The 12,415-nt window shown below is 43.3% G+C and overlaps 2 protein-coding genes across 45 annotated transcripts; both read left to right on the plus strand.

Annotated features, from left to right (window-relative positions):
• Positions 1 to 258: 258 nt before the first annotated feature.
• LOC103635193 (probable low-specificity L-threonine aldolase 2) lies at positions 259 to 7,363 on the plus strand. Of its 44 annotated transcripts, XM_035963837.1 has the most exons (17): positions 477 to 917; positions 1,038 to 1,188; positions 1,330 to 1,434; positions 1,551 to 1,613; positions 1,706 to 1,777; positions 1,877 to 1,948; positions 2,324 to 2,396; positions 2,767 to 3,447; positions 4,315 to 4,456; positions 4,559 to 4,612; positions 4,691 to 4,741; positions 4,869 to 4,940; positions 5,024 to 5,156; positions 5,472 to 5,530; positions 5,626 to 5,723; positions 6,486 to 6,552; positions 7,035 to 7,281. In XM_035963837.1, exons 9-17 carry the CDS (start codon positions 4,400 to 4,402, stop codon positions 7,092 to 7,094), a joined length of 651 nt encoding a protein of 216 aa, XP_035819730.1. In that variant the 5' UTR covers positions 477 to 917; positions 1,038 to 1,188; positions 1,330 to 1,434; positions 1,551 to 1,613; positions 1,706 to 1,777; positions 1,877 to 1,948; positions 2,324 to 2,396; positions 2,767 to 3,447; positions 4,315 to 4,399; the 3' UTR covers positions 7,095 to 7,281. The 44 variants fall into 44 exon arrangements, 19 of the variants coding, with proteins under 19 accessions (XP_020401977.1, XP_035819742.1, XP_035819730.1 ...); XM_035963838.1 differs by lacking the exon at positions 1,330 to 1,434; XR_004854885.1 differs by lacking the exon at positions 4,559 to 4,612 and adding an exon at positions 6,662 to 6,827 and having other exon boundaries at positions 484 to 917; positions 1,038 to 1,434; positions 7,035 to 7,363.
• Positions 7,364 to 7,726: 363 nt separating this feature from the next.
• LOC100281999 (uncharacterized) lies at positions 7,727 to 10,413 on the plus strand. The gene is given in 3 exon segments (NM_001154914.1): positions 7,727 to 7,932; positions 9,749 to 9,905; positions 9,995 to 10,413. Coding segments are annotated over 3 exon segments (408 nt in total). The 5' UTR covers positions 7,727 to 7,834; the 3' UTR covers positions 10,148 to 10,413.
• The last annotated feature ends 2,002 nt before the right edge of the window (positions 10,414 to 12,415 follow it).

The raw sequence follows: 12,415 nt of genomic DNA on the forward strand, positions 1-12,415 counted from the left end.
TTTTGGATTGCCGAATTGCCTCTAACAAGCAAAAATTCATCACGTCCTGCGTTAGTTAAGCTATAGAGACAAGTATAGGTTTCAAAATCAACTTCTGCAATGTAGAATCACTAGACATGCCATATGCGTCATTTATTCTTGATTCTTTCAATAGTGGACCCTGTTCACAGTATTACCAATCTATCGTTTGTATGTCATTTTTAGAGGATTCCTAAAGAGCTTCTTTTCTTCGCAGGTGTAGCGAAGATGGCGTTTAGTCAGAAAAGAGAAAACTTGGCGCTTTAGTGAACATCGAAAATGTCACTTGTGATACTAATATCATTGCCCGACAAACAGATTATGCGCTTTTGTTTGCAAGCAGTACTTGCTTACGTGTTTCTTAGATTGGTAATGAACTATGTGTGTATGCTACTTTTGGATCCGTTCAAATCTCTACTACTAATTAAAACAGTAGCGTAGGCGTCCACAGCCGCGTGTGGTGCACGGTTCTGCCGTGTCTTCCCTCCGCGCGATACTCCCCAGTCCCCAATGGTGCAGATCGCGGCTCCTCCCCGACGGCGCGATGGCCGCGCCCCCTCTCCCTCCCCCGGCGTGATGCACGCAACCCCACCCCCTCGGTGCCATGGTGCCCTCGCCTTCGCCCCCGTCAACCACGGGCGTCAATGTCGAAGGCGTCCACAACCGCGCCCCCACCTGCCCCCGCCCACGCTCTCCCACGATCTCTGCCGCCACGTCTCCGCGTTTGGCGGCCCGTCCTCATCCTCATCCGCGCTTGGCGGCCCGTCGTCATCCTCAGGTCAGATCTGCGTTTGGCGGCCCGTCCTCATCCTCATCCGCGCGCCCCCGCCCGCGATCTCCGCTGCCGCGTCTTCACCACCCTCGCCCGTGATCTCCGTCGCCGTCCGCACTTGGGTCAGGTCAGATCTGCGTTTGGTGGCCATCCCCGTCCTCATCCTCTTCCTTGCGCCCACGCCCACTCTTCATCCTATTTCCGACTTGGGGGAGGACGACAAGGTCATCGTCGAGCGTTGTGCCAGGGAACGGAGTCGCCCACCGGCAGCTCCTCACCACCGACGGGAAGCAACTCGTGGAGATGCTCAAGCGGTCACCCTATTTCTTCTCCACCCGCGTCCACCTCTAGGTCCGCGTGGGCGAGCAATCCAACGAGGCACCGTTCTCCCCATCAAGGTAACCTAGATTTTCTCCTATTCCCACAAAAAATTGCATCGGTTACCTACATCGCACATGGAAATAGGAGCAACTTCTTTGGGTTTGGTCGGCTGAGAGCTACTGGTGTGCTCACCTTGTGTATGTCGAAATGCTCTATAGTGAAAATATTGCTTGGTGATGTGTAAATGCCTTATATATTGCTTGGTGATGTGAAAATTCTCCCCATCAAGATGATCACTGAAGTGCAAGATTACTGGGAATTAGGTATACCGCGGTGCACTCACTGAAGTACAATTTCCCGTGCAAGATTACTGGGAATTGTGTTTTATATCCTCAGTTGGCCTACTTGTTGGTTGTGCTTGTGCTTCTGTTGGGTGCAGGACACGTGTGGTGGAGAAGAAGGGCTGCTGGCCTTGGCTTTGTGGGCAACACACTGGCTGAAGGTACGAGGGTCATTTTGTGATTTAGTAGAAACATAAATTATATCAGGCATAACTCTTGGATCTAGATCATCTAACACTCCATGAAAGCCCAGAAGTATATATATATATATTCACCAGAAAGTGAGGAGGAAGAGAAAGAGGAGGAAGGCGAATAAGAATAGAAGGTACTGTTACCAATTCGACACATCCAAATTACTCGCTTCATACCAGTCTACTGACATGGCCAAGAACAACCTATGTAATTAACTACATGTGTTTTGAAGATGGGCAGTGCAAACAAGATTAATGAGAGGTACTTGAAACTACAGAAGAGCAAGAAGAGCACCAAAACTAAGGTTTACTGCTCTTGATTATTTATTTGTACTATTACCTTTTTGATGTGTTTTCCTAATAGTTGTTGAAACTATCCTTTCACTTGCTTTAGCAAAATGTAATTATTGTTTATATGGGTGCCCATGCTATGATTACTGGTGTTTCTTGACCTTTGTTTATTCAGGAATATCTGTAATTGGAAAGTTACTTATCTACTTTGTTTTGCTTAGCATTTAAATGGACCAAATAATTTAGACATAATCCCCATTTAAAAAATTGTATTGCTTGATTACCATATTTATGTTTGCTTAGCATTTCAAGACTAACATCCTGATGCAATTTTCAGTTCAGTTGATTACTACTAATTTGTTATTATTGTCATGAATATGCACCTTGAGGATGATAAACGAAAGGTGCGCCCAACAAAGCGCTCTTGTGGATGCACGGCAATCTAAATCTAAATCTATCAAGGTGCAATTTATCAGGTGTTGAGTGTAATGTACCATTTTCTGCTTTAAAGTGTTACTCTGGTTTGGGCCTTTTGGCATCTGTGATTACCATATATATTATTTTATTTCTCATATTGCAAGGCACACAACAAAGGAAGGGAATGCACGAGTCAACAAATGTGTAGTGTAGTTTACTAAATTTAGTAAACCTGGCCTGCCTCATCTCTGGCCTTTAATAATTCTTATGCATTTGTTAACATTTTTTGAATAATTTCTCATATCAGCAAGAACATTTTTTTGTTTCTATTTCACTCTTAACACCATGAGCCTTTATCTGCAAGAAACTTTTTCATTTCTGTTTCACTCTAACGCTGCACCTTTCGCCTTTTCAGGCTGCTTGGAAGATCTTGCCATCAGCTCCACCATCCCTCACTTCCCTTCCACTGCTGTCATGTAGTCTTTAGCAATCATGCCCTATGAGTGATCCTGCTGATCATCCAGTAAAAAAAGTTAAAATGTCATTCCCTTGGACTCAACTTGCCTGGTTCCTGCCCATGTGTGTGTTTTGTACCAGCGGTCATGTACAAGGACTATCATTTTAACTCTTGGTGTAGTCATAATCACTTCGATTGGTTTGTTTCCTTACAACATTTATTCATACCAAATTCCTCAAAATAATGCTATCCCAAAGACTCTGGTTTCTTGAACCATTCTGCAGTTTTTGTCTCACTACTTGTATCTACGTTTTTTATCTTTATTATTTGACCTGTTTCAAACTATCAGTCCATCTCAATCTATATTAGTTCTTGAAGGAATAGTAAATGGTTCTATTGATGGAAATTGGAATTGAGAATACATGCCTTGACATATATAAGAACCTGTTTGTTGTTTGATGAACTAGGAAATAACTAAAAATTATTTGGACAGAGACATCACAAATGGATCTGATCACAAATCACAAATGTGACAAGCTTGCTAAGGTGAAACTGCTGAAGATGTTGTATGACTACTATGCCGCGGGCACATGACATCAATTGACTCAAGGAGAAAAGAGAGGCGTCATCCAAAATTCTGTAAGATCTGTTAATTGTCTTTATTTTAAATGTCATTTTAGTTCATTTTTGTTCACTCGGATCGTTTCGCATACAACATGCTTAGAAGTATTACTACTATTTAAAATGAGATTTATTCACATGTGGGGGTAAGATCTGTTGTTACCTGTTGCTTAGTAGCTCTATGTGCTCAGTTGATTGCAGCTTCAAGTGGATCAAGCCATAGTATGGTTGTTCCTGCATATAGAGTGCAAAAACTATTGTATTTACATTTTTCAAGTTGACTTCCATTACACTCAGGTGTGCCCAGCATTGCTTATCAGATGATGTCTCTTGCTGTTTTTGATACACATTTCTTTCATTATGGTGCTATTTTTAAAAGGGACGCTGGCATATTTTACAAAAATTTCAAATTTGTATCCTAAAGATAACAAGGTTTTTATTCTGTTTATCTGCATACATTGTCTTTGTGTGAGGACTCATAAAAAGAGGCTACTTGTGTTACAATCAGCTATATTACATAAGAAGTTAACTCTGTTCTCTTCACCTTTGTTCAGCTGTATAACTATCTGGAGTATTGACTCCGAGCTAAAAAATGATATTTTTTATTCTTGAGCTAACATTTTACCTACAGAAATCATTCAATAATATGATCATCAATGATGTTTGGTCTATGTAGGCCTCATCATTCTTCTTTCTTGCTCTGTTGTTGTAAGCTGTTCTGTGAATTGTGGCATTCTTTTATAATTTTACTTTATGATTTTTGCAAATTCGGTTCTGGTTATTACTGATTAGTTAAACCAACTTTCGTTATGAAATCATTCTTGCAGTCACCAAATTTCTCTTTCATTGTCTTGTTTGTGGTTACTGACCACTTGAACCACATAGGAGTTTGTTCGCTCTATTAGAGTCCAGAGGCGGTACTGGGCGAGGAGCTATGCTGGATGGATAAGGTTTAGGAGAGCACAACCAAATGCAGCCCATTACGCTCCTTCCCTTTCATCTGTCTGCGCGCCTTCACTTTCATCTGGTGAGTCCCGATTACATCCCAATCCTTCTTTTTGCTGTGTGTCTGTGTGAAATTGGAGATGTGTGAGTTGCAGGCTGTTGATGCCACCTTTTAATTTTATAGATTAGGGATTGCATTGTTAAGTTTAACAGAGCTCGTATTTTCAATGCCTCTGTGGTAAGCACCTGAACACACACACTCCCACACTCCCAGCCGCAGGGACACCTGCTTACGAAATACATTTCCATGCTTCAGGCACTGGGAGTTCCTGTACATAGACTTGTAAAAGCTGCCGACTCAGTTTCGGTACGTTCTCAAGTCGCTGGGTTCTGCGGTCAATTCGCAACAGGCATGAGTATGAAATGACCTGCTTCAGGTAGTAACATATGCGGGCGGTGATTCTACTTATTTCTCTGAAACATTATATGCGCAGGTATGCCTATCTAAAGGGTTAGGCGCACCCATCAGATCAGTTGTTGTTGGTTCAGAGGCCTTCATCGACAAGGTTTGGTCGACTTCTCTGTTTCAAGTCTAAACTGCAGAGACCATGTTGCAGTGGGAATCTGAAAACGTTACCACCCTTTTCAGGCTAGAATTCTTAGGAAGACCCTAGGCGGTGGGATGAGACAGGTTGGATTTCTTTGTGCTGCTGCTTATGTTGCTGTTCGTGACACCGTGGGAAAGCTTGCGGATGATCACAGGAAGGCTAAAGCCTTGGCAGGTTTCAAAAATTTAGTAGTATTTTCTTTCTTTCTTTTGAGTCCAACTTCACTTCATTTTTGTTGTGCACAGTTCACAAACACTGAACATCCCCTCTGCTTTGAAACACCTTCACTAATACATGCATATCCAAGATTTCCTATTGTATATAACCTCTTTTCTTTATTCTACTAATAAAACTTCAGCAAAGCTTTTGACACACCTTCCAAAAAAACATGCATACAAGGAAAGCAAGACACTGCTGGTTTCATGGTATAGAAACCAAATCCTTGTTAGATCGAGTTCCTGAACTTGTAACTCTACTTTGTTTTCCCAGAGGGCCTGACGAAAATTAAACAGTTCACGGTGGATTCATCTTCGGTCGAGACCAATATGGTCAGTGTCAAAGATGAAGCGCGCTATATTTTCCTTATTTTCCACAATGTAAACCGGAAAGGTCCAGCATATGACATACCTTTACTTTTTATAAGGTGTTCTTCGATATCGTGGATCCACACATTTCACCGAGCAAGCTATGCCAAGTCTTGGAACAACGCAATGTTCTTGCAATGCCAGCAAGTTCAAAAAGGTGAAATTCCATTCCTCCCCCCCATTACATGATGAAGCTCCATTCTCTGAGTAACACAATCAGTGTCCTTTCTTAGATAGGAGTAAAAAGGCAATGTCACAGCCTCTACACACAAAGCATATATGGCCCATGTTCGGTCTCCTTTCTTAATTATAGAAAACATTCATTGGAGGTGACCGATAAATGGGATCTGAATTCTATCGGTGATGTGGTTTCTTTTGACCAAAATTTGGGGAAAGAACTGTCGATTTGCAAGAAAACCATATAGAATCTCTCCAAACAAGTTAACATTAAAAACCTACACATAACCTAATTTTGAGTGTCACCATAAAAAACACAACTTTGAGTGAATACCAAACTCCATTGGTAAACACAGTCCCAAATTTTACAACAAACAGAGTTTTAAATATTGCAAGCTACTGGGTTGACTGGTTGGCAGGCAAATCATATCGCATATTTTTGGGCTGATAAAAAAATAAATACCATATTTATTGATAATCTATTGGTGATAATGTAAACCCGCTAACATTGTTTTCTTTTTTACTCTCATATCTTCATTTTTTTACTACTAAGCTCGACCAAGAGAAGAGACCTATATCTTCATTAAAAGAATAAGAAGGGTCGTGGTCCCTATTTTTACAGAAACTCTATGATCAGTTAGCAAGTCAGAACCTTAATCTAAACACCTGCAGTAGTATCTTTAATGATGGGCACATCCAAGGTTAGCTATCCACATTGAGTTTTGTGCTTCGTATCATGCAGTGTCAGGTTCGTCATCCATTACCAGATTTTAGACAGTGATGTTCAATATGCATTGACATGTGTCGAGGTACGCAAAAAGTTTATATGCACTGATCTGCCATGACTTGGTGCATTCCCTTCCTTTTGTTGTGTGCCTTGCAATATGAGAAATAAAATAATATATATGGTAATCACAGATGCCAAAAGGCCCAAACCAGAGTAACACTTTAAAGCAGACACAATAATCAAAAGTCATGGCTACAATGAATGGCCCAACACACGTGTATTTGCAACGTGCAAGGGTGACAAGAATATGAGCACTCTAATGCACCACCCTTTTGGTAACTGGGCTGATACAGTGAGGTACGTTATCTAAATGCCACACTTTAGGTAATACAAGTTAAACAACTAAAAATCTTGAAGTTTATATCTATTTATTTTTTATTGATGCATAATGTATTCTCCAATTAGGCAACTATATAGACACTTAGACTCTTTGATGTACCGTGTTGCGCATACTGTTGCGCACACTGCATCTCATCGATTCTTTTCTCATTTGTGTTGCTACAGTCGCTATTTCGCAAGATCGTCGTGGCCCTATTGGGAACGGAGATGCTCTTAATGAAGTAGGAGGACCGACCAATCCAACTAGCAACAGCAGGCAGGGAGTGGATGCGCCTGCTAGAAGAGTGCTAGCTCCGCGCATACGCTCGCTCGACAAACGTGTGTTGTTAACTATTGTATATAGTGTTATAATTACTGTCCTTTATTCTTGATGTTTGTTTTGTAGTTGAAACTCACATTGTTTTTTCATTTCCATCTCGATTTTGTATGCCGTGACCACGAAAGACTAAATGTTTTCTTGCGGTTTCTAAAAATATAGCTCTCTATTGTTGTGATTGTGTGCCGTCGCATCGCACGGGCAATGACCTAGTTCTAAATGAATTATGTTTGTATGCTGCTTTTGCATCTGTTGTCTCAAAAAATGGCAGCAGTGGTGTTCTATCAGTCATGAACACCAAGCGCTTAGTGTAGCTTAGACAGAAGTCTTGATGGTTGGATTATGATCCGCCTACCATTTATGTAACCTGATTGTATACAATGGTTTACTGTATGTCTTATTATATTCTATATACTATTCAATATATCTTATGTGTATGTGACTATTGTCGTATAATTAGGTGTTACTTACTGCCTGATAAGGCGCCCGAAAGGGCGCCCCATGTTCTAGTTAGTGACAAAAAGAAAGTGTGTCTGCCGTTACTACGTGCCTCGGTGCCTGCATCATAGTCATTCGTACTCGTACATATCCTCCTCTGCTGTCCTGGCGTTTGCGGGCCCGGTGCTTTCTCTTCCTTCCGGCCGCGGCAATGGCGTCGGGGAACAACAACAAGCAGAGGAGCGAGGAGGAGTGGCGCGTCGTACTCTCCCCTGAGCAGTTCCGCATCCTCCGCCTCAAGGGCACCGAGTTAGTACTCTACCTTCTCTCCTCTCTTCCCCCCCTAAGCGACTGCCACTGTGAGTCTGACGATTCATATTTGGCTGAGGTTGCTGTTGTTCCTCTGATCTACTTCCCGTGTCCATGGATCGATTCAATCCGATCGGATTCTCTTCGTATGTCCGCTGTCTGATACTAGTGGCCGTTGACTTCGATGTCAGGGGCCATGGCCACTCCTTGGTTGAAATTACTGAAATTTGAACCCTTCCTGGAGTTGCCGACGGAGGAATTCTAGCTCGTGTTGAAGTTATCGTTCGTCTAGTTCATCGAGGGTTGCACAAGTCCCCACCTCAAACTATTCCAGTTTCGGTTTTGTTTTGCAAGACCACTTCTTCAGGTTGACTTCTGATATAAAATGAATTTAGAGAGTAAAAAAAAGGGAACGTATCATGTGCTCATGGAGCTCTTGTGCTCATATGAGCACTTTAAATCTGGTGCCTTCGTTTCTCATCCAAGTGTGAATAGACATTTCTTAGTTTCTTCTATGTGTCACCCTTGTTGCGCCGCGCCGCCTGTCTCTTATGTGTGCCACTGCTGCCCTCACCCCCTGGATGAGAAATGAAGGCACTAGAAAGTGTTCATATGAGCACAAGTGCTCCATGAGCACAGGATACGTTCCCAAAAAAAAATGCCGACATCTTTGTAGTGACGGTTTACGTCTGCATCTGAGTGCAGACATATCCTTATAGTTCGATTTCTCATTTTCTTAACACGACTGGCCTCTTGGTTTAAGAGAAACACATGGACTTATGTTCTGCCCAAACAAAAATAGAGAAGTAGCAACAACTGTTTCTGCTCTGTTGACACGTGAGTTGAGCAATTGCAGTGGCCAAACTAAAATACTCCCTCCATTATGAACTTCAGCTCTGTTTTGAATTTCCTAGATAGCGCTTACATCTGGGTGCATAACAGTGACTTACAATTAAAAATGGAGGGAATACATATGATCTGCTGAGAGCATGAAACATTATGTTCTGCTGGAAGAGTACTGCTGATTAGCCGTACATCATAACAGGTTCAAAATTGTTCCTCTTCCTGTGGATCCACTATATATATGTTGTGTTGGATGCACGGATTTCATCTCCGGATCTAGGTGTTTGAGGAGGATTTAGCTATTTGCTCCCCATGTACAATTTAGCTGCTAAAGCCAGATATATCTGGCGATTAGCTGTTTGAGGAGGCAGGTAGCCAGATGTCATAGCCTGTGATTTGAAATACTGATTGGAAGTAAAACACTGTTGATCCAAGTGTCAGTTGACTATCATTGGAATATCTTGTGGGTAAAATTATAGCACAATTTTGAACAGTCGTTAGTAATTACCGCCTATACATGCAAATTTACAAATTTCGAATGGTGATGCTGATTTGTGAGCTGTAACCTTAACCTCTATTAGAAGAGTGGAGCAGTTACATGTGTGTGTAACTGTGAATGCTTTATCAAGCTCTTCAGGCTATGTTCAGTCATGGATTCCCAGTTAGGGCTTGTTCGGTTATTTTCAATCCATATGAATTGGAGGGAATTGATACGAATTGAGAGAGATTTTGACTTACTAGGGATTAAAACCCCCTTAATCCATACGGATTGGGGTAGAACCGAACAAACCCTTAATAAGGTGTTGGAAGGAAAGAAATCATATACTGGCAATTCCAGTACCGTGCTTTTCTGTTACCTTGGAGGCTTTGGACCTTGCCCCAGGAAAATACCATCGTACCTGTCACTCGGCATGTAAATGACCCCATAGTAATGAAACACCTGTTCTCAAGCTAGGCTCACATTGATGTCCAGGTTACCCGGGACAGGAGAGTACAACAAATTCTACGGCGACGGGGTTTATAACTGCGCTGGCTGCGGGACTCCCCTGTACAAGTCCGCCACAAAATTTGATTCTGGCTGCGGCTGGCCTGCATTCTTTGAGGGGCTTCCAGGAGCCATAAACCGAACAGTAAGCCTGCCTCTGTAAACCGTTTATTTGATCTCTTACACCTCCCTCTCTCTGTTTCAAATGCTTATACCTACATTTCATCGTTGCAGCCAGATCCTGATGGTAGGAGGGTAGAGATCACATGTGCAGCCTGCGGTGGCCATCTGGGCCATGTGTTCAAGGGTGAAGGCTTCAAGACACCTACTGATGAGCGCCACTGCGTGAATAGCGTCTCGATCAAGTTCAGTCCTGGCTCCTCCTAGATCATCTTGAGATTCTCGTGTCATGGAACTGCGGGAAGTACGACGAATAAGATTTATTGAGCATGTGTGCGTGCCTGCATTCTGCTACTCTGGCTGTGAGATGAATCTATTATCATAAGCAGCTGTTACTCTACGTGATTCGTCATTCACATCAGCTGTTACTCTGGCGTGATTACACGAATTTTTTGTTCAGACGGTGTGGGACTGTTGTTGAATAATTAGACAATTTCCAAATTAAATTCCGAATATAAATCATGACCAAATCAGAAGAACTGAAATAAAAGCCAAATCAGATGATGCGTACTGATTAGACTTACTGATTGTTGGCGCGCGCCAGGATCAGCTGGGTCGACGATGTCAGAAGATCACGAGCAGTCGCGTGAAGACGCTTCCCAAAAACCTTATTCGCCCTCTCCCGGTGCAGGATCTAGAAGACGAAGGGTTCCGGAGACCTGCTCTCCTGATCGCAGATGCACCTCTGCGGTCGGGACGAAGGGAACTAAAAAGGCGGCTCAGCTATGAAGAGAGGCGAAAGCGAACTGGGATCTGGGATGAATTGGAGGCTGGCTGCCGGGCTCCTTTTATAGGGCCGAGTCCGCGACCCCCGTGCTTATCCACCCACGAAAATCTCGCAATCAGTTGAGATTTTGTAGCGATCGGTTAGGATAAGCGTAACAGCCAAGAAACCAAAAAATCAAACGGCAAAAGGTAGCCGCGCCCCCGCAAGGCGAGGGGCCGGATTTCGGCGGACCATTCACGCGCATGTCGTGCGCCCGCGCCCTTCGCCCCGCCCCGCCCCGCCCCGGCCCGGCCCGGCCAGGCCAGGCCAGGCCAGGCCAGGCCAGGCGAGGCGAGGCGAGCGAGCGCGCGCGCGCGTGTGGCTCTCCACACTCTCTCCTCTCATCCATGACTTGGTGAGTGAGTGTGGCTTCCATATTTAAGTTAGCTCTACTCCACAAGAGCTAGCAATATGGTGCTATTGGTTCCACCTATCCCTTTGCCATCCACTTATATGGGCTTTTGAGATTTTCCTGGGATTTATTTGAATAACTTAATTGGGCCAAGCCCATAAATCCTAACAATCCCCCACCAGATCTCAAATGCCCATCTGCAGTTTTCGCCACTGTTCACTACTGTTTAATATACTAGTTTTTCAGCAGAGACTGTTAAGTTGAACTTCCGCCTAGAACTCCAAGTTACACCAACCCACAACTTGGACAATGGACTATGCCTTGAATTGCAAGTTTTGCGTGAATGGGTTTCACTTGAAGTCATGACCAGTACTTGGCTACCAGTAGTCCCCTTCTCGGGTGGAGCATATACGTCGTACTCCAAGGTCTCTTCATGAGTTTACTAGAGATCACCCAAATCTCATAGACTGCGACGTTAGACAGTCTAACTCATATAGGTGTGTTCTTTCAAAGAATGTTCTGCAGGACAACATCTTCGCTAACACAAGCCAACAGAACACATTAAGGCACAAAGCCAACCTGCCTTACAGCATTTGAGAGTATTGCATCTTTACTTAGAGAGGGTCAAAAGTTACTCTCCTCAGTTCACCAATGGCTTGTTCTTCCCAGGACCTAATTCACGGGATCTCCGATCACATAGACTGGGTTTCCACCATGGCAACTTTATTCGGGTCTCATACCCATCTCTCTCGATGCGATTTCTATCACATTACGTGGTAGTCCCTTGGTAAAAGGATCTGCCAGATTTTTATCTGTTGAAATATAAGTCACACTTATAACTCCGGAGTTTCTCAACTTTCTGACAGACTTCAATCGTCTTTTGACATGTCTTGATGACTTTCCATTATCCTTAGAACTCGTCACTTTAGCAATCACTGTCTGATTGTCACAGTTCATAAGGATAGCTGGTATTGGTTTCTCAACCACCGGCAAGTCCATCAAGAGTTCACGCAACCATTCTGCCTCAACGGTTGCTGTGTCAAGTGCAGCTAGCTCGGCTTCCATGGTTGACCTCGTCAAAATGGTCTGCTTGCATGACCTCCATGATACCGCACCTCCACCAATAGTAAAGACATAACCACTGGTGGCATAAAGCTCGTCTGCATCAGATATCCAGTTCGAATCACTATATCCTTCAAGTACTGCATGCTGACCAGAATAGTGAATTCCATAACTCATTGTACCTTGCAGGTAGCGCATAACCCGCTCAAGTGCATGCCAATGATCAGTCCCGGGGTTTGACATGAACCTACTCAATTTGCTCACAGCAAACGAGATATCGGGCCTTGTTGCACCA

The sequence above is a fragment of the Zea mays genome, chromosome 1 (assembly GCF_902167145.1).
Source record: "Zea mays cultivar B73 chromosome 1, Zm-B73-REFERENCE-NAM-5.0, whole genome shotgun sequence".
NCBI classification, from domain to species: domain Eukaryota; kingdom Viridiplantae; phylum Streptophyta; class Magnoliopsida; order Poales; family Poaceae; genus Zea; species Zea mays.